Source organism: Hirundo rustica, chromosome 25 (assembly GCF_015227805.2).
Source record: "Hirundo rustica isolate bHirRus1 chromosome 25, bHirRus1.pri.v3, whole genome shotgun sequence".
Taxonomy (NCBI): Eukaryota; Metazoa; Chordata; class Aves; order Passeriformes; family Hirundinidae; genus Hirundo; species Hirundo rustica.
In genome coordinates this window covers 2,377,180-2,404,230 of record NC_053474.1, presented here as the reverse complement: position 1 = coordinate 2,404,230, position 27,051 = coordinate 2,377,180, and the positions used below count along the sequence as shown (strand labels likewise).

Here is a 27,051-nt window from a genome sequence, read left to right as displayed (position 1 = left end):
GACAAATTAAAGGGAAAATATCATTAATTCCAGCTCTGCAAGTTGGTTTATATCCCTGAACTGCTGTTTGCTGTGCTCCTGCACATGCTGATTTATACACCAGGTTATTTTTTAAATTCAATGTTAAAGTATTCCAGCAAATAGCTTTTTAACAAGGTTTAGCTGAATTAACATCTGAGAAGCAGCTGCTCTATTTTCCTTTTCCCATGCTGACAATCACCAACTGCAGCCTGAGTGCAGAAATGGTCATTTCTTGTTTGACCACCTGCAGCACACAAAGGACAGAATTTCTTTGCTGCTGCAGGGCTGAAAAGCCTCAGACAATGGTTACATTTTAGCTCTACAAGAGCAAGATACAGAAACTTTATATAAAATTGAGATTATTCACAGGTTTCAGGCAGGAATTACACAACCCAGCACAGGGTCATGAGCTACTGAACCCTCATAGCAGTGTAAGGACACCAACTACTTACTTGTCCACCTGTTCCCTTGGTCCTTCCACACACCACTGGGCACCGTGCTCGTGCTGGATGTGCTCATGTTTGGCTCCTCAACTGGAAAAACATTCCCAAGTTATCATACCCACAGCGATTTTGAAATCTTTTGTACAAACCCACGTCTAGAAAGGTATTTTTAGCTGCTGCTGTCAAGGTATCAAGCCCAGGTGGAATCAGGGTGCTCAAGCCCACAGAGTGACAGCAGGGACTGCGTTCTACATTTAATGTATCCGTTTATCCCAACTTTCTCAGTGACCCCCAACTCAAAGGTACTCCTCAGTGACCAAACACCAAGTGTCCAAAAACCTTTTATTATTTCATCCATCCAGGACAAAAAAGGCAATACTTACTTCCCATGGATGAGCACTCTGGCATCACTCAGCTTTCATCTTCACCTAAAGGATAACAACTGAAGTTATTAAGAGTCATACACAGCAAATTGTGACCATTTCAACACTAACTTAAAAATAAAGTTTTAACATACATGGACTGATTAGTCATAAGGGGAACTTATTATTCCAAACTATTATGTGGAAGAGTAAGGGGCAGAAATAGGCTAGCCTAAACACTCATCAAGAGCTGAAGGAATATGCAGTCAGTTGCCTAAAGAACTGTACCCTGAGCACAAACCATAACCCCAGTCTGAGCACAGTGAGCTTTGATTGCAGCCAGAGGTATACTATCCCTTATGTGAAGGCATTAATTTTGTCAGCTACTTCAACTCTATGACCCTATTTTTCTCCTGTAGCAATGCCCCTCTCTTCCCCTTCCTGAGGGAGTGCAGTGCTCCTGGCCTCTTGGAGCCCTCATGTTCTACAGTCCAACAAGTGCTTCAGAAGCCAAAGGCAGACACTACGGGTTGGCACTGTCACTGCTTTTATCCTCAGCAAGGTTCTTCCCTCCTCAAGACACCCCCCCCCCTTTACTATAACTGAGGGCAGCCTGCAATGGTGAGAGCTGGGGACGTGGTGCAAGGCTCTGCACAGCTCCAGTTAGGAGGCAGATCCCACCATGGGCACAGCATGATCTGACCAGGCAGGGACAACTTCAGGCTTTAATCTCCAACCCACCACCCACCTGGCTTTCCTCACAGCCCTTGGGAGCAGGAGAGTTATGCACGTTTTGTTTTCTCTGCCATAGCAACAAACACCATGCATAAGGGATACTATATCTTTGTGCATCCTTTGAAAACTGCAGATTCCCTGCTAGCCACGCTCCTCCCAGCCCTCCCCAGTTAGCTCTTCAGTACTGGTGTTCAGAAGCAACATTTATAGAGATGGGGTGTTCACAGACCACTGCAGGATTGCACAGCCAAGTCCTAACGTGTCAATCATTACCTAGCAGCAATGACACAGGTGGGAGAAGGCCAATCCTCCCGTTTTTCCTTTTCCAGGCAGCAGCTATTTAACAGCCCCACTAGCTGGTATGGAGAGTGAAAAAAATCTGAAGCTAATTAGCTGATTCCAAAACTTGCTGGTAGTGGAAGAAGCCAAGTGATTCCCCAGAGCAGCATACTTGGATGAATCCTTCCCAACATGCTCAGCCTCATTGAACATAATGAAACAGAACACTGGCCTTCCTGATCATGTCACTGCAGCTGGCAATGATTAACAGAGACATGCAACCCCATTACTGCTCCAGTCCTAAAACTACTCACAGGCCTCAGTGTTTAGCTATGGGGAGAACTGCAAGCAAATCAACACTTTGTATGCTTAATGTTACAATAAAGCCCCATCCACGCTGTGCTGTGCTCTCCTGCCAGCACCAGGCTCTGCTCGGAGGGCCTAGCAGTACGCAGATGTATTCTGACACCACACTTCTGAGCTTCAGGTAAGCTTTTGAGAAAAAGTGTACTTCACACACAGATAAAACCAAGATGAAACACAATGCAAGCACTTGAATGTCATTTCTTGTACCCACTTGTTACAGATTGACTTAGAGCAGACATGACTAAGTTAGCTACCACACCAAGTTTCATTACTGCAGCCAGAGCTGGTTTGAGCCCCATGGTTCAGTCACAAATTGCTTGCTCCAAGAGTGTCAAAAACCTGCTTAGTTCAAGCACGTAGATGAGGCAGATGTGCCAATAACCCCTCCATGACATTCCTGCAGGTCAAGTATCCAGAGCACACTGGAAAATTTAAAGTCAGATCTTGAGCAATGGTTTAAGATCAATAATTCAGTTTTGCTACCTGACAGCACAGTGGCTGCCAGCAGGTTTGCTGCTGGATCCCAGTCCCAGGTAAGGATAAGCCATCACAAAACAGATTCAAGTCACAGGTAAAGGTAACCCATCATGAAAAGCCAAGCTGACTTTGTGACAAGGTGTCAGTCACTGTGTGACCAGCTGGCAGGGGCTACACTCACTGTGGTGTAACCAAAGAGCTGTTGTCATTATCTTACGGTGCACCTGCTACTTCAAGGGTTCAAGGGAACATGGAAAGTGGCTACAGCGGAGGGCAAGGCTGTCCAGCAGATCCCTGTTCACAAGAGTCCTGCCTGGAAGGTAACAAAGAAGGGTCCAGAAGTGACAATAATACCAGAAACAAGAATGCAAAGCAGAACTTTGCAGAACAAGGGAAAACATTACAACACCTGAGAAATAAACTGAGCGTCAGACAAGAGCCAGATCATTCACTGGAACAAGGGACCTTGAAATTCAGGTTCAAGAGCTAATGCAAAAGAGCTGGAGATCAGCACGTCTGGATGTCTGGCAACGTAAGCACGTTAATCCTGGAACACTACAGTCAGGAGTTCTAGTAATGAAGAGTTTAGAATTACATCCCAAGACTGATAAAAAATGAAATTGTACATTGCACTAGCAAGATGACTCTATGAGGCAGAAGTACAGAATCTCATCACTGTCAATTAAAGCAGAGGAATATATCAGGCTTGTCAATCAAAGGTTATAATAAAGACTGCTGCAAAGTCCAATATGAAACTCACAGGGATATTCAATCAAGCACTCATTTATGTCCTCAAAAATATTCTGGATCAGTCTCAGAGCTGCTTGTTCCAGTAGCTTGAGGTGATTCTCACACAGCACACACAAGGCAAGAGCAGAGGTTACTAACACATTCCCACCAAGCCAAGACTCTACACAAGGATGAGCTGCAGATGGGCCACTTCATCACTACAGGAAGTTTAAACGTGTTCTTTTCCAGGCACTGAGAGCACCTTATCAACTACCCAACTGAGTTTAAGATTACATTCCCTCTTCCCCACAGTGCTCATTTAAGAATATCTTCATTACATCAGAACTAAGAAAAATCCACCCAAGCCAAGTCGTATGTACAGAGGAATCATCGGGTCTGGAAATCCTCATCTAAGAATCACAGTAAGTTACTTGTTGTCTCTGAATGAGACCAAAGCTTTGAACCGAAAACCACGCAGCTTTGATGCAAGCTCAGCATACAGGTATGGAGTGCTGCACTGTAATTCCACAGTCAGAAGTGTGATGTCAGAATACCCACAGTATAAGATTACATAGAAAGTCACCAAGTTATATTATATTGCTTGTTACCTACCTGTACGCAGTCGGCAATGAGAATCTTGGAGCAAGCAGGAATACTACATCCGGGTCCTAATGTCCATTGCCATTTCTGGTACTACGTTCCTCACAGTTATGAACTGCAGAAATGCTGGCTAAGTGCAGTTATGTAGCAGGCCACTAGTTTAAAGTGTAAATTGCAGTCTCAAACTCCAGCAAGAACTTGCTGCCACAGCAAATGGTTGCCAAGGAGAAACCAAGAATTTGTCTACCACAAAAATACCACAAAATCTCAAAAGCATTTTCAATTTCTCATCAGCTGTATAAATGATTAGTGTAATGTATCTACGCCAGAAGGTAAAGATTATTCTGTATTCATTTCTGAGAAAGTGTGAAGATATATGTGTAACGATACCAGTTTCTACTTGCTGCAGTTTTTAGAGCTCCAAGTGTCAAAATGGGCTCAATTTTGATTAAACAAACTAAATTGCAACAGCCAATGTCCTCCAAGTCCAGTACAAAAATGTTATGTGATCCAGACCATCCAAAAACAGGTCTGACCAGCAAAGCACTTTTCTGAATGATTTTAGAAGATTCAATTATATAAATCTGAGTTTATGAAAGAAGTCCAAAACCTCATAGGAATAGGTCAAAGGAATGTCACTTTCTCGCCTCCCACGATCAGTAACTTTTATCAGATTTTAAAGTTGACATGTTTGCCAGCTTTTAAGACACCATCTTTAAAAGGTCTTGAAAAGAAGTTGGCTAGTTCATCACATGCCTGTTTAGTACATGCAACTCAAAGCAGAACTTGTTTTAGAAATTCTGCTTATGCAGCTACAACAAAGCCAGATTTAACCAAACTTTCAGATGTTTTGAAAACCGCCAAATCTTTCAAATATATTTACTAATCATGGTTTTGCAGCTCAGCTATTTTAATACCTAGCAACAGTAGCTTACGTACAAAACAGGGGTACCCAAAGAAAAGCTCTGTAAGGTACAAAGACAGCAGCATCCTTCACTCTTCCAAGTTACAGAACTACAAAAGAACATACTTTAGGATATGCACCAGCATCTCTTTTAATAAAGAATGACATGTAATCTGAAAAATAAACTGAAAAAATTAATTTAATGTTCACGTTCAGAATTCCCCACCTCGGACACCTTCACCTTTTGAGGGTGTCCCACGAACACCCTCCAGAAAAGATATTGTTTAAAACCGCTTCAATAATGCAAATTGCATCGATACTGCTCATTTGTAAACTATCCAGTACAAGTAACTTCCAAATACTTGGGTCTGCAGTTTAGGAGCTGCCAATTTGCAATTTCCTCCTCGAGAGCAATTCATTGTTGTAGCATGTTATCAACCCCAAAACTTTTCTGGGTAAGCAAAAAGCATTCACCAACCAAGCTGAATTGCTCTTTAGTGAGCTTCATGTTCCACATCAGTGTTACCTGTATCAGCATTTCCCAACTTGCTATTCTGTCATTTAAGGGGTAACAGTACTTCAAGAGGGATCAGACATCTGTACCCTAACAACCCTGCGATCTGACACTGAAGTTTTAACCAAAGGGAAAATTTAGCAGAAAATTTAGAATTAGCCAATGCTTAGCACAAGGAATGGAAGGATACTGGGAAGATTAAAGCTATTCACAGAACTCCGGTGGCTGGGGATCATGTGAAGGTACAGCCAAAGCTAAGTTTACCAACTTTGTGCCAAGCAGGTTGATGTATCCTGCATTAACACCGAGGTATTTGACACTGGGAAGTCAAGTTCCCAGTTTACCTGGTACATTGTAATAATAAGCAAAGCAACTACCTTACCAATGAGTCCAGAATGCTTTGAAATTCTTCTGGGGCTTAATAAAATGAACAGCAAACTAAGAATTCATCAGATCTTCTACAAAAAGAACCTTAAAGGGAGTTTATTTGCACTGTGTAGTTAACTCTTAAAACTCCAGATTCAGATACTACTTTTGAAGCATTATCTCCAAACATCAATAATAAAAGAGCGATAACCATCATGCAAGCAAGCTGATTGCTGTATTTTACATACAGGATTTTAGGATTTGCCCACCAGCTACACAATTTAAGAATAGTTCCTGCAGTCCCCATAATACAAATGATTGTATTCTGAACTAGGCAGATTAGTCCACTGTTAGCATGAGGACATAAGCAAGTTAACCTTAATCACTCGAGTAACACTTCTGGTCTTTTTTGCCAAGCAATTTCAGGCAGGTGTACAATATGGAGCAAGGCCAGATCCTGTAATCTCAAGACAGCTTAAGAGCATATAAATATCACATTAACAATCCTTTAGTGAGGAAGTCAGCCAATACAAGGCATCCTATGAATTTATTTTAAAATAACCATTGCTAGTCTTCTGCTTAAAGTCTTTGAAAGATTCCAAGCAGTAACTGCCAGGGTGGTAAGTGCTACCATCCCACCACCCATAGCTAAAATATGGACTTCATTACTGCACTGCTTGCAGCGAGGCTTTAAATAATGTATCTTTCAGCATTTGTAAGACTTCCATTTGCTTCCTTATTGCAGCACAATTACTGCTCAAAAAATCTGCACCTACTGCAAAGTTCGGCTACAATTTAACCCAATCTTTGGCTAGAGAGGCACTGTGGGAAGAGATCTCACTCTTCACTGCAGTTCCACACCCTGGTCTAGGTCCGACCTCAGCTCGAGGCTCTCAGGTTACTGTGGCAGGTGTGGTATTCGGCCTCGTTTGTTTAACCACGACTGGCAAGAAGAGTTACTACATTTAGTTTTCTATTTATTTGAAGCACAGTAAAAAAAAGGTTGGTACACTTTGGGAATTCAGTGGCACAAGGTACACTGCCATCAAGTTAGGGACGTTATACATCAAAAAAACAGCTAAATTTGATTTTGAAACACTGCATTACATAATTAAATTGTACTCGCCCAAACAGACCACTTACAAATATTAGGTCAGTAAGTTTCTAACATCCATAAAAACGTAGCTTTCTTACTAAAATGCAAGAATTAAGAAGTCGGTGTCTAAACAAGACAGACAAAAACAAACTGGAATGAAACTACAGGTCACATCTAAAATCGGGGCTTTTTGTTTGGGGCTTCATATTCTTCTCTCCCTCTACCATATCCTGGTGTTGTTCCAGGCCCCATTCCTCTAGGACCCTGGCCACCCACGGGCCCCGCACCTCCCTGCCCAAAGCGTTCAGGACGCTATTGGAACAGAATTAACAGTTCATTATAAGTAGTTGATGTCCATGTGTGTTAAGTATATATTTTTAGAAGGTTCCGTAGTCAAGGTTCGTCGATACAATCACCATTGAGCCGATCCACAGGTACCGGGAACATAGAAAGGAAAAAAGGGTAATTTAAAAATTAGTTTATTGTAATACATGCCTTGAGGTATGTTCCCACTTGATGCATTCTCATACATCTGTTACAAAGAACAGATCCTCCCTGCAGTGCTAGAAATGTAAGCATTAGTGCAGATGTGAATTAACAACTTCCAAATGAGCTCTAGCAAAATTTTCAACCAAGTTAATGCAAACAGCTTGCAAACTTCTCACCTTTAGTGCAGTAAAAGCTCAGATTACATCACTGTCATTTCCAAATAAGCCTAATGAGAGAATGCAGCTCCAGTTGGCTGAAGCAGGAGCTGACATTCATCAAATGTAACAGAATGCCTACTCACCAGGACTGGCATGTGCTGTCTAGAGACCATGTGCTTTTCAAGATGGGGTTAAGACTACGGTCTGCTGACTAAACTGCAGAGGCCTTTGGCAGTACCAAAACTCATTGTGAGCACTACTGCATTGCAAGAAGAAAAAAAAAAAGTGAAAAAAGCTACTGACCAGTGCTTTACCTAACCAACGCAACTGCTCGAGCAAAGACTGGCACTTGTTCAAACTCAACGTACTCCGGAGCTGCTGGTGCTGCATCAGATGCAAAACGTGTTCCAAGCACTCAGTGTTTCCAGTTAGAGCTATGCACAGAGGGATGTGTGCATCCAGGCAGTATCTCCCTTCCCGCCCCACCTTCACCACAAGCTCTTGGAAAATTCACAGCTTCACAGCAGTTGAAAGGTTTCACACCAAGGTGTAACAGCTATGTTACTCTGCAATAAAGCAGAGACTTCAGGTCTATTTACTAGCACCTCTAGTTGCATGTACTTTGTTCAGTTACTGTATTACTAGGTGTGATCAGCATTCAGCCTACAGAACTTACACATTATGAGGTCAAAGAGAGCTTTAAATTTTCATTTCAACCAAGGTTCCCACTACCGAGTCACAGAACAATGGTAGGTGGTTTGTTACAAAAAGTATCTGCAACTGAAAATGCACACTTCAGAGCTCCTGACTTCTGAAAGTCAGCATGAATCCTTCCTAGAAAGGAGTTTCACTAACATTACTTAGGTTAGTTCTGCCTGATTCATGGCAGCCTCAGCTCATCTCCAGTTCTGTTTAAAGGTATCAGCCCAGGAACTGTGACAGCATCACGTGGCAGAGATCCCCAACCTAAGAAACTCCAGGCAGTTAATCCACCTCACTGTCACATCTTTTGACCAGATCACATTTCAGGTATTACACAAGTTCAACATGCACCTGTACCATGATTTTCAGGAGAAAAATGTACATAGTATCCACCACACACTGCCTAACTGCTCACAGGAAGCTCAGGAACTGCTTAGATATCAGTAGGTTATCGAGATACCTTAAGGCAAACAGCACTGTCTACTGAATCAATGATGCTCTGTGAAGTTACCATTCCAAAGATCCGTTCCCCAAAAAGATCAAACAGAAGGTATCTGAAAAGCTACTAAGGTAGCTCAGTTCATTAAGCCAGAGGCCTAAACCCACCCAAAAATCATTTCGTTCAGCTTGTGCTACAAGTGCACTCCCTTTCAGGAGGGTAAAAGCACACTGGTATCGCCACCTAAGCCAACAGATTCCCATCCTGCCCATTAAACACTTCTGCTACATCCATGGTGCTTCAGTGTAGGAACACCAAGCAGGCTCCAAGCCCAGTCACACATGTAGTGTGCCAGAAATCAGTTTGGAAACATACCTCAGAACAGGAGATATGGCATAGCTTTTAACAGGCTCTACCTTTGTGTCATGCCCAACACAGGAAAACAGACTGGGCTATCTATCATTCCTTTGGGAAACAGGAACCACAAATGGCTACAGTCCAGGATAGCTGGAACGTGTGTGAAGCTAAAACCCAGCATTTCTGCTCTTCTACAGCAACATCAGCACAGACTAAGGGATATGCTGTTTACCATTGATTACTTAAGGTAATCTGCTGCTGGAACAGACCTGAGCACAGATTGTGAACTGAGCAGCACACCCAGACCAACAGGCATCCAGCCTACCTAGGCTTGGAAGGGCCAAAACAAACAGTGTGACACACTGGGAAGGAGAACAACAACAAAAAAAATCTCTCTTGTCCATCAATACAGAACATCAAATTACTGAAAAGCTACCACATTAAGTATTTTGATGAAATTTGTCAGATTCTCTAGAATTCAGAAAAAATCCTTCCAAGCCTAACAGTGACGCAGAATTTCTAAAGTCCAATGAAGTCAGTTAATTGCAAATATGCTTAAGAGCACGTTTGAATTCACTTACAATTTCTGAGTGTGTAAGCTACCATAAAGGTTATCAACTACACTAGTGCTACACACTGCCACGTTGTCCTGTGTTAAACACCTGACAAGAGAGTCAGCAGTTAACAGTGACATTTCCACAACGATCCAAACACTGGAGAACTCATTCCCAACTCCCTTGTGCTAAGCTAAAGCCACCACAGGATACGTTACCATGTCACTTCCCATCATAGAACCACTCATGGCTGCTTGGCCAACTCCTGGATTAGCTTCATAACCTATGCCGCCACCACCTCCCAGAGGTGGGAATTTCTGGGCTGCTGAAGCATAAGGATCTAAGAGAGAGAAATATATAATCATATTCTGACAATTTCTACGTTAGCCACATGAAGTAATTACTTAAAAGATTCTTTACCTCCCATGTTCATTGTGGCAGCACCACCCATTCTCATGTCTCGCTCCCTCTGCATAGAAGAAACAACTTTTAACTTGGATAATCAACCACCAAAATCCAAACTTTTCAGGAGACAAAGCACATGTACAGCCAACTACTGCTACTGCCCGTACACAAACACAGTGCAATCAACAGCCCAAAGGAAGCAAAACACAGCGATCTTGAAAAATACATCAACAAAACTCCTGAACAACATAGCAATGTAACCCAAGCCCACCACGATGTCACTTACTGGATCCATGTAACCCATTCTACTATAATTCTCTTCCCTCTGTCTTCTCATCTGCTCTTCCATCTCGCGCTGACGGATCATCATCTCCTCCTCCCGCCGGCGACGCTCCTCCTCCTGCCTGGTCACCCCAAAGCAGACTGTTAAACCCCGGGAGTGAAGCACATGGAACACACACCAACGTCACTCGCTCCAGCAATACAAAGGTACCAACTGATTACACTTCAGAAAAAACCCCATACTCTATGGAGTTCAAATACTCGAGGAGAAACTTACACAGCAGTTCAATTTCGCAAACACAAACTGAAGCAGCAATGCTGTTACTTGAAAAATAAAAACTTTCATATGTAAGTAACTGGGGGAGAAAAGTGTAAATGTAACTTTGAATAAAATCCCATGAAAGCCAAACTAACCTCAGCTGAATTTCCTTGCGTTTCTGCATTTCCTGATTATGGAGCTCCTCCATACGCCTCAGCTCCTCTTGGCGCCTCATGAGGTCTGCAGAAATGAAGCCTGTGAGCAGCTTTTTCACAAAATGCCATGTTTTAAATATTTCTGAATTAGATCTGCCTCAGCTGCACTGTGGCAGAGAACTACCTTCCAGTGGCACTGCTCTTACCAATACACCACTGAAATAAGTATCAAAAACTACCAGTTTCTCTTTACCTCTGAAATTCTCAAGTTCATAGTCAGAAGCATGAATTTACTCACTAAAGCATTAAAGAACCATAGATTTAAGCCAGCACTTAAAGAAAAAAGATAGTAAGAATTCAGAACCAATTACCTTGACGGAGGAGATTTGCCTGATGCTCATGATAAGCATCTTCCATCTCACTTTCAAGTTTGTCCTTGGCATCTTTCATGTTTTTTGCCACTTGCTCTCTCTGCTGCTTTTCCATTTCATCTAAAGATTTCCATCTCTGGGAATATTCAAATTCAAAACTGCCAGGCTGAGCAAAACGGGGAGGAGTCTCTCTTTCCCTGCAGAAACAGAGATACTCAGAACGGGCAATCCTGGAAACTCAAGGTCAATACAAGATCAGAAGCAAAGTAACTGAATTATCAGGGAACATCAAGGGCACCCTGAGAATACCTGACAACCACAGAAGAGAGAACTGGCTGCGATGCAAGTGCTGCATCTGCCACATTTAGACAACAGCACTGAACACAAATAATTATCACATGTGGAGACTCCTGCACTATCACAGCCAAGCAAATCTTCAGAGCCCTACTGCTTTGTTTGCCTCATTCTTAACTGTCTTTAGACACTTCACTGCTGACAACTGCAGGTGCAAAACCCTCAAAACAAGACAGGCCTTTGCCCAAGCAAGCACAGCTGAGGTGGATTTTTCCAGCGCCAAAGCACACTGTGTCAAACGCAAATAACAGCCTTCACTTTCACTTAAATAGCTCTAAAGATGCCTGAGGGCCAACAGTTTGTCATATAAACTCGAACTTAAAATTCAATAATTTACGGAACAAAACTACCAAGTTCAAAAGCTTTCCACAGATTACCAGTATAAAGTATTTCAACATCTTGGAACACTATTAATCCACATTATTCTCAAAGCTGCCTCTAAACAACTTATGATTTTTGATCAAAGCAAGGAATTTTGAAATCTTTCTAAACCGAGCAAGACTGACTGGATCTCCCTCCCTGCACTCCCTTTTGTGATCTGGGAAAACATAAAATTCCTACAACAAACAGGTTTAATATACAGATTCGAACACGAAACTGATGTTTCAGAAAAGATTTCTCTTGACTCTTTAATACTCCTCTAGACTCTTTGTTCCCTTATGCCAGTAGTCAGCTCATAAGGCAAATCCACATGCAACAAGTTCATGCTAATCATGGAATGAGTTAAAATTTTACTTTATTTCTCATTTCAAACTATGAATGTAAATTTCCAAGTTCCCCACAGGATCATCAACCCCAGACATGCCTTAAGGGAGATGACAGCTCTCAACAATAGCATGAAACAGTTCAAGTCTGATTTTTGAAGTTTCTACATACACCAAAACCATCTGTCGAGCTGCTATTTCTTTGTAATACAATGTAAAAAATGTCTTGTGTAACACTTGGTGAATACGCTAAACAAATCATTATGTTACTTTAAACTATGAACAAAAAAACCCCCAAGAACTGGAAATACAACTGAAAATCTAAAGCGTTTCTGGGAAAAAAAAAAAAAAAAACAAAAAACCAAACCATATCCCTCAGTGCCAGGAACAATACTACTTAAAACATCATTAACACCCTCTTTATATCAAAAGACAGTGCCTACTTTTGATACATCGGATTCTTCTGAGCAAGCTTTTCTGGAAGACCATCTTCATCATCCAGCTGTTCCAATGGTTCCACAATAACTGGCCTGGGAGTACTGAACAGAAAATACTCGTTTTACTCCTCTAAAAGCGTTCATTCCGAAAAACTAGAATCCTACAGTCTTTATTCAGCTTAAAACTATAAGATTCTGGCAAAGTACTTACGTTGTCAACAAAAACACCCCCTCAGTACACCGTTCAAATGCTTTCCTTGCAGCAGGCTTTGATGCAAACTCAACAATGCCTTTTCCTGTTGATCTACCTCGATCGTCTACAATCACAACAGCTCTTTCCACCGGACCGAACTGGGAAAAAGCTTCCTCGAGCAACTCGTTGGACACGTAGGGTGAGAGGTTCCGCACCGACAGGGCAGCGGCGTGAGTGGCAAAGCGAACGCGGAGCTGCCGGCCCCTCATGGGGGTATCGTCCAACTCTGCCTTTGCGATTTCTGCAAGAGCCCTAGATTCCTGGGGGAAGTGCAAAACCCAGTTTTAGAAAACTAAGCTGTACATCACCACATTGCGAGAACGAAACGGATGAACACACAACATGAATGCCTACCAATTTAATGAATCCAAAGCCTTTCCCCTTGTTGATAAAAACCTCTCCTGGCTCCCCGTATTTGGCAAAAAGTCTTTTAAAGTCTTCATCTGTGATATCAGCAGGCAAATTCCCAACAAACAACCTGCAGCGCTGTGTGTACGTCTTCTCCCCGGGCCGCCTCAGCAGAGAGAGGTTCGCTTTAAAGCCCTACAAAGAATCAGACCAGTTCGAGCCGCCACTGAGTGCCGCACACAGAATCGCGAGGAGCCCTGAGGACCCCCTAGAGAACACAAACCGCAGCCCCGGCACCGCCAAAGGCACCGCCAGAAGACCCAAATCATAGTCCCGGTGCCACCGCGAAGAGACCCAAACCACAGCGCTGGCACCGCCAGGGGCACCGCTCCGAGATTCAAATCACGGTACGGTGCCACCGCGACGGACACCTCGAGGGAACCTAAACCGCAGCCCCGGGCAACGCGACGGGACGCAAACCGCAGCCCCGGGACCGCCCCGACACCGGGGACCGCTCGCATCCCGCTGAGGCGCCGCCGCCTCTCCCCCGCTCCTCCCCTCAAGATGGCGGCGCGAGCGCGCGGAGCTGCCGCCATCTTGTGCCTTAGGGAGGTGGGGGGGGGCCGTGACTCACCTCGTCCGACAGCTTCTCGCTCCTTTCTCCCGAGCCCTGCTGTGTCCCGAGGCTCTGCTGGCCCTGGTGCTGCTGCCCGCGGCCCCGCGGCTCCCCGCCCGGCCCGCCGCGGTGCCCTGGGCCACCTTTGTGAGGCCCTTGCGGCGGGCCGCCTGGCCCCTTGGGGCCGCCGCCGGGAGACTGTCCTTGTCCCTTCTTAGGGCCGCCGGCCGGCGTGGGGCTGGGGCTGGGCTTGGATTGCGGCTGTGGGCCGGAGGGAGCCGAGGAGGGAGCCGAAACCGGCGGCTGCTGCTGAGGCTGCTGCCCGGCGGGAAGGGCAGAGGATGGAGGCGCTCCTGCCTGGCTGCCGGTGGGTCCCGCAGTGGTGGCGGAGGCTGAGGAGGATGAAGAAGGCGGAGCAGAGGTCGACGTGGGCGGCTTCGGCGGTTCGGGCTTCGGGCCTCCTCCCGGCGGCCCGCCCGGGCCTTGCGGGCCTCCCGCCATCGGACCGCGGTTCTGTCCCATGCCCATGCCGGGCGGCGGCGAGCGGAAATCATGGTTGGGGCCGCCGCGGCCACCACCGCCGCCGCGCCGATGAAAGCCACCGCCACCGCCACCACGGCTACGGAACCGATCCCGCGACATGGTGTACCGGAGGGAGGAGGCGGAGATGACAAGAGAGCTCCGGCCGCGGCGACTGCTGCTGCTCAGCGCCCGCTGCGCAAAATGGCGGCGAACTGAAGGGCCTCGCCGCCGCCTTTGTCCGCCCCTAATATAGCATCCCCGCCCCCGGAAGCCCCCTCCTCTCCGCCAGCCAACCACCGGCACCGGAGGCAGTGACGGGCAAGTGAGATCACCAATAGCGTGTCGCAATTCCGCCAACTCTTTGATCTCATTGGTAACGAGCCTGCCCCCTGTCCATTGGCGCGTTTGACCGCCGACGTTGGCACGGGACGGTCCGTTAACCCCCCGCGTGCTGATTGGGCAGTTTGAGCGGCGGGTGGCAAAATCACGGCACCGTGATTGGCTGGCTCGGCTGTCAATCAGGCGGAGGCGCGGTCCGCGCCCGGCTGCTCGGCGCCTCAGGGTGCGCTCAACACCGGCTGCGGCTGGAAAAATGTCAAATAAACGTATTTTCAATTACAGTTCGCTGCTTCAGCGCGGCCGGAGCTTTCGCTTCTGCTTTTTATCCCAATCTGCGATAAAAAATGTCCGATTTATGCATTCAAGTGTGGTAGTGGAACCCCGGCGCCAACATGAGGGGTCACATTCAGTCTGTTCCATGTGAAAAGTCGGGCAGGGAAGCGCCAAGGAAGAACCCCGCAGTTTCTTTCCAGATGCCCTAGGAAAGCAGGACACGGCTTAGTGCAAACAAAAAGTGACGCCAGTTCCCCAAAATGTACATGGTGCATTCTGAGATGAGAAATAAAGCAGCTGTACCAAGACCGTAGTGTTTAAAAAAGTTCCGACATTGCAAAAGCACATTCCATCTTTTTAGTGTCCCTGGTTTAAGCAGTGCCACACAGGAGACACAACATGACACCAGCACTGCCTTCCTTTCACCAGTTTCAGTCCATCCCTCTCTCAAGTTCCCCGGAATGTTTCACATTCAGTTTCAGGCCTGAAAGAAACAAAATCAAACCCCGTGTGAAACCCAAGGGAAAGTCCCACGTCAATTGCACAGAGCTGGAACAGTGGCAGTGCTGTGATAAAACATGGTCAATCTCATAAATATTTCTGATACTCTGGGGAAGTTTCGTTCTTCATTGAATCATGGAATCACAGAGAAGTTTGTGTTGGAAGGGACCTTAAAGATCATCTTGTTCCAAACCCTGCCATGGCAGGGACACCTTCCGCTATCCCAAGTTACTCCAAGCCCTGTCCAACCCAGCCTTGGACACTTCCAGGGATCCTGGGGCAGCCACAGCTGCTCTGGGCACCCTGTGCCAGGCCCTGCCCACCCTCACAAGGAACAATTTCTTCCCGATATCAATCTAGCCCTGCCCTCTGGCAGTGGGAAGCCATTCCCCTCTGTCCGTGTAAATTGTCTCTCTCCATCTTTCCTGTCAGCTCCTTCAGGTACTGGAAGGAATTAGGTCTTCCCAAAATCTTCTTTTCTCCCAGCTGAGCAATCCCAATTCTCCCAGCCTTTCCTCATATGAGAGCCACAAAAGAGGTGTTCCCGTGGCTTTCTATTTTTCAAATAAAAAGGAGCCAGAGATTGATCCTGACCCCAAATCAGTGGGACTTCATCCACTTCCAAGCACTGCAGGATGGAAACTCCAGGTTGTTTTAAAATGGATTCTGGCCGTGGCCCTGCTGCTAGCAGTGAGTGTTTCCACCACGAGGTGTCTCAGAGGTTAAATCACTGCGAGAACAAATTTGGGACTGGCTCTTATCACTCACAAACAACTGGCATCGCCTCGCTGTCACATCTGGTTCTGTCTCTTCAGGAAACAAATAATACTGAGTGGAAAAGGGTTGAGTTTGACTTTGTTGTGTCTTCAATATAAGTGAACTGTATTTTTGGGAGCTACTAATTTTTATCATTCTTCAAAATAAATAAGGAGTACAATTCTTCTCGTAATTCTGCAAAAATCTGCACAACAAAAATCAGAACAGAAATGGGAGGGCCAGCTCAGATCTCTGCTCTGTGTGTCCAGGGACAGACCCAAGGGAAGGGCTGGAGTTGTGGCAGGGGGAGGTTAGGTTGGATATTAGGAAAAATTTCTTCCCCAGAGGGTGGTGGGGCACTGACCAGGCTCCCCAGGGAATGGTCCTGGCCCCAAGGCTGCCAGAGCTCCAGGAGCATTTGGACAATGCTCTCAGGCACAGGGTGGGGTTGTTGGGGTGTCTGGGCAGGACCAGGAGTTGGACTCAATGATCTCTCTGAGTCCCTTCCAGCTGGAAATATTCTGTCATTCTATGACTATGAAAAATCTATACAATGAAAATCTGTAGAATTGATCTGAAGTCCACAAAGTGGCTTTGAATTTCTCCAGATCTAGTAGAGGCCAGGGTAAGAGTCCATGTTTTGCAGCTGCAATATGAGTGTTTATCCTGGTCTTCAAATCAAAGAAAAACTGATGCCTGAGCAGGACTTGAAGTAAAAACAACCTCCCTTAACTTAACAACCACCTGTTTTGTTAAGTGTTCGTGCTGGGCAGCTGGCTGATTTCATACAAAAACAGACACTGAGGAAGAAAGTTTGGAACGTTCTCCCCAGTATGTTCCACTGTAAATAAATATATCTGAGACTAGAAATTCTCTATGACACCTGGAGTAAGAGTTGAAGTATTTCTCCATCCTTCACATTGACCTGTCTATTGGGATGTTCAGTGCACATATACATCAGTTCAGTTTAATAGGGGCCATTGAGAGAAGCAAAAAAAGAAGAACTCCAGACCTTTCTTACCCTCAAAATATTAATCTATTTAAAAATAACACTAGTGTTAGTACTTCTGAGGATTTTTCATACTGTACAACTGATCTAAAAATTGAATTAAGCCATGGTAAGAAGCAGTCCGTGACTAATGAGGAAAAGACCTTAGAGGAATATGAGAGAGGGAATCAGGCTGACACAGAGGTGCCCAAAGTTCTGAGTGTCTCAGCTGCCACAAGCACAGGGTAATCCTCAGGTAATCCCTGTGTGGATCTCAGCAGGTGATTGATTCAGATAATTTTTTTCCCCCCTAAACTGTTTCCTCCTGTTATAAACATAAACACAAGACTGGCAAGGAGAAATCTGAATTATGTCTGTATTATTAATTGCAGATTGTAGGAGGAAGGAGCAGCGTGTGTCCAAGCTGCTAATTAGGAATAATTACCCCATGAGGTTCTCTAAGTGTCCCAAGTACAAACAAACACGAATCCCACTAACATCCCTTCCCACTGAAGAAGCAATTAAACGTTGGGAGGAGATGCCATGTCTGCACTCCCTGGACTATTTTGACCAAGAAGAAAACAGTTTAAGGGCTGTGTGCACAAATTCCAGTATGTCCCAGAACTAGAGGTGCTCAGGAATTTTAAGAATCAGGAAGCAAAGGGAGGAGTGGGAAGGGAGAGCAGAGCAGGGAGGCACCCAGAAGGTGCAGGGTAGAGTCCTTGCCCTGCTGCAGTTTTTCCTAAACCAAGTCTGTGGTGCACTGGGATAAGTCTGCCTGGAAGAAAAGGGATTCCTGTAGAACATTTCATCATTCTGGGGCTCACCACGGTGTCATGAGGAAGTGTGACCTTTGATAGAATAAAGGAGGAAGCAAAATGCCAACAGCAACACGTGGTACCTGAAGCTGAGGCAGGATGGCAGGAGCGGCCAAGAGCTGCTGCAGTGGCTCTTCAGATCATAGCAACTTTCCTTGGCACTCAATGATGAAGATTCCTCTCCCTCCAGTGCTGTTTTCACCTCTCCTTGGGCACAGATTAAATCTGCTCTCCAAGAGGTTTTTCTTCTAAACCATGACAAATATGCCTATAGGCTTAAAAAGAGAGAGCTCTGAGGTGGGGAAGTTCTGTGACTTGACAAGATCACACAATCTGGATGAGCTGGTCTTTCCCTCCTCTTGCTGCCTGTGTCTGCTCTGCCAGTGGGCAGAGTGAACCTTGGACAGCTGAGCTTGACAAAACTGTCTTCCAAGAGGCTCCAAGAGCCCTCCATTCCCAGTGATGTTAATTGGAGTTAAGGGTGCTCACTGCCTTGCGGGAGCACTCAGCACAGTTGTACGACAAATCCATGTCTGTCAATCCAGACATGTCCTTGAGCTGTGGAGAGAAATGAGATAGACGTAACTAGAATTTATCCCACTGCCCTACAGTTAACAGCATCCATGTCATCTATTAAGAGAATTTAATTTTTCTATGGTTTTCTACTAAAATGAATTTAATTTTGGTTTTGGTTTTGGTTTTTTTTCTGATTAAGAGAATTTAAAACTCTGTCATGTTTTGTCACCTGCTGATCACAGTCCCTCAGATGCAGCCCAGAAAGCCAGCTGGGCCCTGGGCTGCATCCAAAGGAAGAAGGCCAGCAGGTTGAGGGAGGGGATTCTCTCAGACTACCCGGGAATACTGCATCCAGTTCTGGTGCTCCCTACAGAAGGGGAATATGGAACTTTTGGAGCAAGTCCAGGGGAGGAACATGAATTTGAAAAAGGGATTCCAGCACCTTCTCTGTGGAGACAGCCTGGGAGAGCTGGGGCTGTTCAGCTGGAGAAGAGAAGGCTGTTTGGAGAGCCCACAGCATCTTCCAGGATCTGCAGGGGCCTCCAGGAAACTGGTGAGGGGCTTTGCATCAGAAACTGGAGGAATGGCTTCCCATTGCAGAGGGGAAATTTAGGCTTGATATATGAAAGAAATTCTCCCTTGTGAGGGTGGGTGCAGATTGCCCAAAGAAGCTGTGGCTGCCCCTGGATCCCTGAAGTGTCCAAGGCCAGGCTGGACTGGCCTTGGAACACCCTGGGATAGTGGAAGGTGTCCCTGCTCATGGCAGGGGGTGGAATTGGATGGGCTTTAAAATCCCTTCAAACCCAAACCATTGTGGGATTCCGTGACAATAAATACGTGGCAAGAACGGGATGTTACTGTTAGATAGAATCCTGTTCTTCCATCTCACAGGGACAAGCAGGGAAACATAGATCCACTCTGCAAAATCCCAGCAATTCTGAGCTGAGCTCGGGTTAATGTTTGGCTATGCATGGAATGTCAGTGGGGCAGAAGGGAGTAGACTCACAATGCTCTATTTCATCAGGATACCATGACTTCCTCAAAAATCTAAGGACTGGCAATGTCTTCTCTGTATATATTTTTTTTTAATCCACTGCTATTTCCAAAAGACAAACACAAAAAAGGGAACAGAAAATCAAAACCTTTTCTTTTTTTTTCCATAACACAAAAAGGGTGGAAATATTAAATTAAACAGTTTTATTCTACATTTGGAAAAAGTGATGTAGTCACAGCATGAATTCAGGGTGATACTAAAAAGCAGCAACCAGAATTTGTGAGTGGGCAGTAATTTCCAATAAAGATTCGAGTGAAGTTCTCCAAACAACACAATTGGCCAAAGAACTCCAGAGGTTATTCATGTCAGTTTTCAGTGACTCTCTGAAGACAAAGATAAAATGAATCCTGCTGTAGCATCAGGCAATTGAAGAGACTTCCCAGGGGATTACTCCCCTGACAACCTGACACCTATCCCAGACCTTGAGCACAATCAGATTTTGTGAAAGTCTAACAAATCCCTTTTTGAAAATTAGTTTTGACATCTTATTATGGCAAATAATAAAATCTAAACATCACGGTAACATGATGACTAGCAGAGCCTGCAAGCAGTCTGAGATGTCTCGTTTTACTGATCTCACCCCGTTTTACTCCAGGAGCTCACAGCGTGAGCTTGGTGCCAGCATGAACTCTCTCACTGCCAAAGGACCACGGGAATGTCACGGGGAGGAGGTTTACTTGGGGTGGGAGTTTGGCTTTTTCTGCAGGGAGACAAGAGCAGATAGCAAAACAAAAGGAAAGACCCAAAAGCGAAGAGAAAAGTCACTTTTCCTTTCTTCTGCTTCAACAAAAGAATCTGCCTTTGAACCTGCTACAAAATTTCTGTTACTATAAACTGTGTTTCCATTAGAAAAACTTTCCAGTAAGTCTGTTCTGGTAGCACAAGAAAGGCATGAATTTAGCTGGAATACAGATAATGGCTGTATAAGAAAACCATGTGCAACAAAGAGAAATTTTCTGCTTGCTCTTGTAGCAACCTCCACCCACTGATCTGCTGGGGGTGAGATGCACCCATGTCCCAAGAGGGCATCGAGCTGGTGGTCTGCATTTAAATAAGAAACTCAGTTCTCCATCTGGATTTTGTGCTTCTGCCGTAGATTTTTTCCCAGCAGATCATCCAGTACAAAAAAATAAGCTTCAAAATGGTGCGCTGACGATTTTTGAGGCTCCAGAGTAAGAAAGATGCAGAATCCCTGATGCAGAGCAGCATCAGCTGTTTGTAACATAGAATTAGCTACAAAAGTCTGCATCCCACATCTCCACGTTGGTCACTGTCTGTTTAAATATTTCATGATGTGTGCAATTAGGTTCTTTCCTCCCTGTTGACTCTATGACTTTAGAAATCCAAAGTACTTATCTTGACCCATGTTCTGGGTTTATTTTCACATTTGCACATGGAGAATGAATCAAAACAATTTCTTATGTATTTATAACCAGATTCACTTTGGGGATCTGAGAGCTGCCATATTTGGTGTGCAAAAACTGCTGTCTGGCATGTTTGGAAACAAAAGCCTGTGTTATTGAGACTTAAAAAGAGGATGCAAAATAGATTTATAATTATTGTAATTAGAATAAAAGCATGATTGCACTGAACTTAAATGCTGGTCCAAATTTCATACACATACACAAACCATCTAAACAGAAATTAACTTCATAATTAATATTGGATCATTCCTATTACAAAACAAAAAAAAAAAAAAAGTCACTATTAATTATTGATGATGCTTGTGCTTTTCCCGAGCTGTTTCCATCTTTTCCCCTCCAGTTCATGGAGTGCTGGGGGTAATGCAGCGTATACAAATAAATCACTCAGAAGTGTGTAATTTACTCCACGCTCCTGCACGCAGGAGGACCTGCTCCTGGATGTTCTTACCAAGCAGAATACAGAGGGGCATTTGTTTGCACGAGCAGAGCTAGAATATTCTCTTTAGAGTTCAGCTTCCTCCTTTCATCCCACCCACCACCAGACACTTCCTGACATTTCTCCTGCAGGCAGAGCAAGGCAACTGCCTTTCTTTTTTTTTTTTTTCCCCCTCCTTTTTCAACGGCTGCTCCTTCAGTTATCTGTGGGTGGTGGGGGAAGGGGATGTTATCTCAACAGCAAACACAGCCAGAGCAAGTCTGGGAATGAGGGGGAGTTTCAGGATGGAAATAGGCCCCTGCCAGCGCTCCTGCGTCTGTGTCTCTATGACTAAGCGTTCGCTTTTTAAAACTTGGCTTTTCTCTTTCCTTGATCCTTGTTTCCAAGCCTCCTGTTCCCCTTTGTCCTGGCAGCTCCTGACATCACCAGCGCCAGGGAAACGCAAATCCCACCCAGCACATGGAGGGACAAAGCCTGAGCAGCCCCTGAGCTGGGACACAAACCCACGCCCTCACTGCCCCTGGGTCTCCCCTGTCTGCTCAGGGCTCAAGAGGAAATACCACTACAACTGTTTTTTCACTGAAATATTCCCTGTATTTTCTTACAGCATTACAGCCCTGCCTTGGAAGAGTCTGCAGTACGAGCACCTAAAATTAAGAGATGTCCATGGTTTTGCCCATCTCTGGGACAAAAAAGACCGCTGGCTACTCATCTGCACATCCCTTCTCAGTTCATGACAACAAGGACAAACAAGTGCCCAAAGCACCACATGGTTTAGTGGTGGTGGTGCTGTGTTGATGGTTGGATTAGGTGATCTTAGAGGTCTTTTCCAACATTAACAATTTCATGATCCTTTGTACAACATCTGCAACAGCCATATTTTCCTCTACCCATCTCCCAAAGCTGTCTTATTTGGATGTTCACTGGAAAAGGAAACAAGACTATTTGTTGTTATTAATTCATGTTTGGCCCAAAACGCACAGCAGGGCTGTTCCACCTGCAGCTGGAATTCTCTGCAGAGACACCACACTGAAGCAGAGGCAGGAGTGCCCAACCCACAGGGCTGGCAGGTTTTCAGGAGTGCCCAGCCCCACTCCGTACGGCTGGCAGGTTTTCTGGATGATCTATATTCAGCTGTGCATGCCCGTGGGGATGAGCAAAGATTGTTCATCCAGTTCACTGAACTGCAGCCTGCATGTGGAGGGGGTTTCGTGGTTCCTTTTTAAATGTCACTGGTTTAAAGAGGAATAGTCTCACACAGGATTGTGCAGTGGATTGGAATATGGGCACTCCAGGGGTGAATTAAAAAGCAATTCAAAAACAATAGTGTGGAACAATCTTATCTTTTCCCTGCCTTTTCCAGGTATTTATCTTGGTCTGTTCTGTTGGAGTCATCACCACATTATCCATGTATTCTGCAGTGTCTTTTTAGCCACATTAGGGCACAGACAGTTCATGTAGAATCACAGAATCATGGAATGGTTTGGGTTGGAAAAGACCTTAAAGATCATCTTGTTCTAAACCCTGCCATAGATAGGGACAACTTCCACTATCCCAGGTTGTTCCAAGCCCCAATGTCCAACCTGGTCTTGGACACTTCCAGGGATCCAGGGGCAGCTACAGCTTCTCTGGGCACCCTGTGCCAGGACCTCCTGTGAACACACAGGGCTCCCTGTTCCCTCTCAGGGAACAATTCCTTCCAAATATCCCATCTAACCCTACCCTCTGGCAGTGGGGAGCCATTTCCCCTTTTCCTGTCATTCCAGGCCCTTGCAACAGTCTCTCTCTCCATCTTTCCTTTTGTCCCCTTCAGGCACTGGAAGGCCACAATCAGGGCTTCCCACAGCTGGGCCAACAACGCCCAAGAACCAAGAGTCTGAAGAAGCTGAAGAGTGTCCTGCTCTGGTTCCAACACCCTACGGAGAACAGTTTTGGATGTCTCAGACCACGCCAGGGTCGATCTGGCTTGAAATGGTGGCTCTCACTGTCACCCCCTCATCTGTCCATTATAGCATCAGCATCAGCAAACCCACAGCAGGCAAAGATTTCAACAGCACGTGGCTGATCTATGACCTATTGCAGTGACAGCACCTATTTCTCACAGAATACTTTGTACAGCAGTCTGAAGGCATTTTTTGTTGGATGCTGAAAGTTCAGGTATTTCCATCACTCCCTGATTTACTTAGGAGAATCAAGCAATGACACAAAGATGCCCGTTCCCTTTAAAATGCTTAAACAAGTTCATTTTATAGCATACTATGGAAATTTACAATGTAGCCCCAAGAAGTTACAGTAGTTTTGTGGAGTCTTGGGATGCCAGTGGAGTTCTCCTGGTGTTTGAGGTTATTCCAGAGTGGCTGAGCATTTGGTATTGGGATGGCATGAAAACAGAGGCTTAGTCAACACAAAACCACCCACAATTTCTAAACTTCAGCCTGAAAACATGAAGGCAGCTTTTACAAAGCCTCAGAAACCAGAGGGCAAAAAGAAAAAGCAAGTTTATTTTCCTAAATATCTAAAAACCTAAACCAAACTCAAATTTTTAAGGTCTTCCTCATCCTTGAGTTTATCAGCATTTTTGTTAATAAATATTTCTTCTTCATTCTACTTACGATGTAGTAAATTTATTTTTCTATTTTCTGCCTTCCTAGAAAATCCCATTGAGAAATCTGTCCATTTTCAGCTGGTCCACACACGTACTGCACATCTGTGCTGTGAGCCACATGCTTTTGGGACACCTGTGTGTTCACAGTGGGCTTTTGTGCACAACACCTGGGGAACCCTGACACGTGCAGCCTTAAACTGAGACTGTATTAGAACTTCTAACTCTTAAAAAATTAAATATAAATCCCTATATTTTTATTGTTATTGTATTTTGTCCCCATTAAAAATATTTAAATAGTCATTATTTTCATTTGTAGCTATCTAAAGATAAAATTATTTTTTAAAAATTACTATAAAATTTCACATCAGGCTCACAGTTCACATATAACATCTTTTGCCATCAAAAAACTCCAAATTCTTTGAGAAATTTCACAAAACAACTCATCAACTAGAATTATTTTAGACTTCAGGACAAGGATTATTTTAATTTAGACTTGAGGATGAGGATTATTGCGTAAGTGAAAAGCACTAATTATTAAATTATCACATTAATTATCTCTCTGTCCTTGGAATGCCATGATTTCTGAGAGAGACCTGACAGGATCTCCTAAATGAATCCCAATATTCTGTATCCAGCATTTCAGGCCAGCTGAAGGACAGTGTTTATATAAGGATCACTCTAGTCACCACTGAAATGCAGCTGCAGCTCAGCATCAGCCTATAATTGTGCAAATAACATAAACTGGGAAGTGGAGGTTTCCTTTAAGACCAAGTTTTAATTAGCAGATAGATTATTTAATTATCAAAGAGACAGGAACATGTTGTCCTTACCAACTTCTGGGTGCTGACAATGCCCGATATTGCTCACAATAAAAATCCTCCATGATCGGTATCTCAGACATGGTTTCAAAGGTTTTCTTAATAAGTCATCAGTGTTCATTGGCTACATGTTACATAGTTCTCTTTTAATTACTGTTCTGTCTTCTACTGGTTAACAACTCTCTTGCTTCTCGTGCTAATTAGTGCCATGCTCAGTGTTTCTCTCCTTTTGGGTTGGTGGTTTCTTGGGTCAGTGGTCCATGAGTTGGTGGTTGTGATCTCCCCCTGCCAGAATGACCCTTCACCCGGCTGGATTTGATTCAGCACAATTGCCGGGTTGGGTTTACTAGCTCATTCCTCAGCTTGGCAGTTCTGCCAGATGTCTTTGTGGCCCATCAATTGTGCATTTCCTATGTCCACCATCACTGGCACATCCTTCTCCCCAGGCTTTGTTATAAACTCCCTCTAGGTCTGAGATCATGAAGCATGTCCAGGCCTCAACCTTAACAATTTTACCAACAATAACTTGTTTTTCTAACACCTCAACATCACTTAGAGCTTGTGAGCTGCTATTTGTCCCACGGATCAGACCTCCCATCTCGTTGATGAGGCTTGAAAGCACGCACGCATCAAACATCGCAGAACAGCACCAACAAACGTTCAATTCAGTTAAAAAAAAAAAATCACTTAATTCAAAACGAATTAATTCACGAATGACGCAGCAGAGGTACAAGAGGCAGAACAGTTGAGGTGGGCGCCACGGGGGCGACAGGCCGTGAGGGCGGTGCTGCGCCCCGGCAGGGCCCTCAACCCCGGCGGCGCCTGACGAGCCGGGACATCACCGACCACCTGCCGCCACCGCGACAGCCCCGGCAGCCGCGCCGCGAGGTCACCGCCGCCGCGTCGCCGCTGGCGGCCCCGTGACGGTGGCGGAGCTCCCGGGCCGCTCCCGCCGCGGGATCCCGGAGCGTTCCCCCGGCCCCGGGGCCACCCCCGACCCCGCGGCCCCGCCGAGCCCCCGCCGCGCTTGCGCGGGCGCGCGCAGGCGCGCGGCGCATGCGCGGAGCGGCCCCGCGCTGGGCTGGTCGGGGCAGCTCCGGGAGCAGCGGCCGCGGCCTGGCGGGTCCGAGTTCTTACCCCCCCCTTCCCCTCTTCCCCCCGCCGCCCTCCGAGAGCCGCCGGGCCCCCCCCTCAGCCCCGCCCGCCGCGCCGCGGAGCCCCCCGGAGCCGCCGCCCCCCGGAGCGCGGGGGAGGCTGAGAGGGAGTGACCCCCCGGCCCCTCGCCCCGGGCTGGGACAGCTGAGGGGGGGCGCAACATGGCGGAGGCCAAGGAGGAGGGGCCCGGCCCCCGCGGCAGGGTGAGTGGGGGGCGCGGGGGGCGCGGGCGGGGGCGGGATGCGGCGGGCGAGGCGCGGCCCCGCCGGGGGTCCCGGGGGCACCGAGCCCCACGAGCTGCCCGGCCCCAGGCCGGCGGCGCTGCCCCTCCGGCCTCGGGGCCCTTCAGCTTCCTCTCCCCCAGGGCAGTGTCCAAGCATCATCGCTACGGGCGTCTTGGCATCACTTAAATAATAAACTTGCAGCTAACCAGGAGCTCTCGTCACCGATCATCTCCTTGTTTAAAGCACGATGTCCTTGCTGCTCCTCTTAATTTCAGTTGCCCATGTCAGGCCAGAGTGAGTCAAGATGGCAGCACCATCCAATTCTTGGGTACTCACGCTGTAACCATTGAGTGACTTTCCATTAGCCATGCCCCTTCCAGGACTTGGCTGTAACCCTTGTGTGACTACCATTAGCCATGCCCCTTCCAGGACTTGGCTACAACCCTTGTGCCAGTACCTTTAGCCGTGAACGCTCCAGCTCTTGGTCCTTCGTTGTCACCTCTTGGTCTGTAAGCACACTGTCCGTTCTCATCTATTTGGTATAGAATCATTAAGTCGGAAAACACCTCCAAGATGATCAAGTCTAACTTTACTTGAAGAATTACTTCATCTCTTAAAGCAGTGGAAGGTTTTTTGTGGCCAATACTTTGTAGCTGTGAAGGAATCGTGGGTGAATGTCTTAAGCATCCCTGAAAATAATCTTGCCATGAGTCCAGGCCTCTTTCCTGCACATATGTAGCATTTGGTGGAAAGCTTTGCGCCAGGAATGAGGTTTAAATCATGTTTGTGCTTGTGTGGAAGAGTCTGTAGCCCACGACAAGACTGAGCTGTCCAGTTTCCTTTTCCC

General features: G+C 45.8%; 2 protein-coding genes across 9 annotated transcripts in view; one reads left to right on the top strand and one right to left on the bottom strand.

Moving 5' to 3' along the window:
• Positions 1 to 473: 473 nt before the first annotated feature.
• Positions 474 to 14,527, bottom strand: SFPQ (splicing factor proline and glutamine rich). 3 transcript variants are annotated; one of them, XR_005704044.2, is made up of 12 exons: positions 13,794 to 14,527; positions 13,166 to 13,354; positions 12,770 to 13,071; positions 12,565 to 12,660; positions 11,064 to 11,260; positions 10,693 to 10,777; positions 10,283 to 10,400; positions 10,012 to 10,060; positions 9,810 to 9,931; positions 4,025 to 7,204; positions 848 to 892; positions 474 to 554 (listed from the first exon to the last, which is right to left on the bottom strand). XR_005704044.2 is itself a non-coding variant. In XM_040086353.2 (11 exons), exons 1-10 carry the CDS (start codon positions 14,415 to 14,417, stop codon positions 872 to 874), a joined length of 1,803 nt encoding a protein of 600 aa, XP_039942287.1. In that variant the 5' UTR covers positions 14,418 to 14,527; the 3' UTR covers positions 474 to 554; positions 848 to 871. The 3 variants fall into 3 exon arrangements, 1 of the variants encoding a protein (XP_039942287.1); XR_005704043.2 differs by having other exon boundaries at positions 848 to 7,204; XM_040086353.2 differs by lacking the exon at positions 4,025 to 7,204.
• An 11,527-nt stretch (positions 14,528 to 26,054) lies between these two features.
• The window catches only part of ZMYM4 (zinc finger MYM-type containing 4), a 39,249-nt gene continuing 38,252 nt past the window's right edge, over positions 26,055 to 27,051 (top strand). For all 6 annotated transcript variants that reach the window (XM_040086091.2, XM_040086090.2, XM_040086089.2 and 3 more), the window contains exon 1: positions 26,055 to 26,183. In XM_040086091.2, the coding sequence (XP_039942025.1) occupies positions 26,142 to 26,183 (42 nt within the window). In that variant the 5' untranslated portion in view covers positions 26,055 to 26,141. The remainder of the gene's footprint in view (positions 26,184 to 27,051) is intronic.

Coding starts and splice junctions, on each gene's coding strand:
- SFPQ (XM_040086353.2), bottom strand. CDS start 14,417: ATGTCGCGGGATCGGTTCCGTAGCCGTGGTGGCGGTGGCGGTGGCTTT. Junction 11,261..12,564: donor AAGAATCCGATGTATCAAAA/GTAGGCACTGTC, acceptor CTGTTTCTGCAG/GGAAAGAGAGACTCCTCCCC. Junction 10,401..10,692: donor CGCAAGGAAATTCAGCTGAG/GTTAGTTTGGCT, acceptor TGGGGTGACCAG/GCAGGAGGAGGAGCGTCGCC.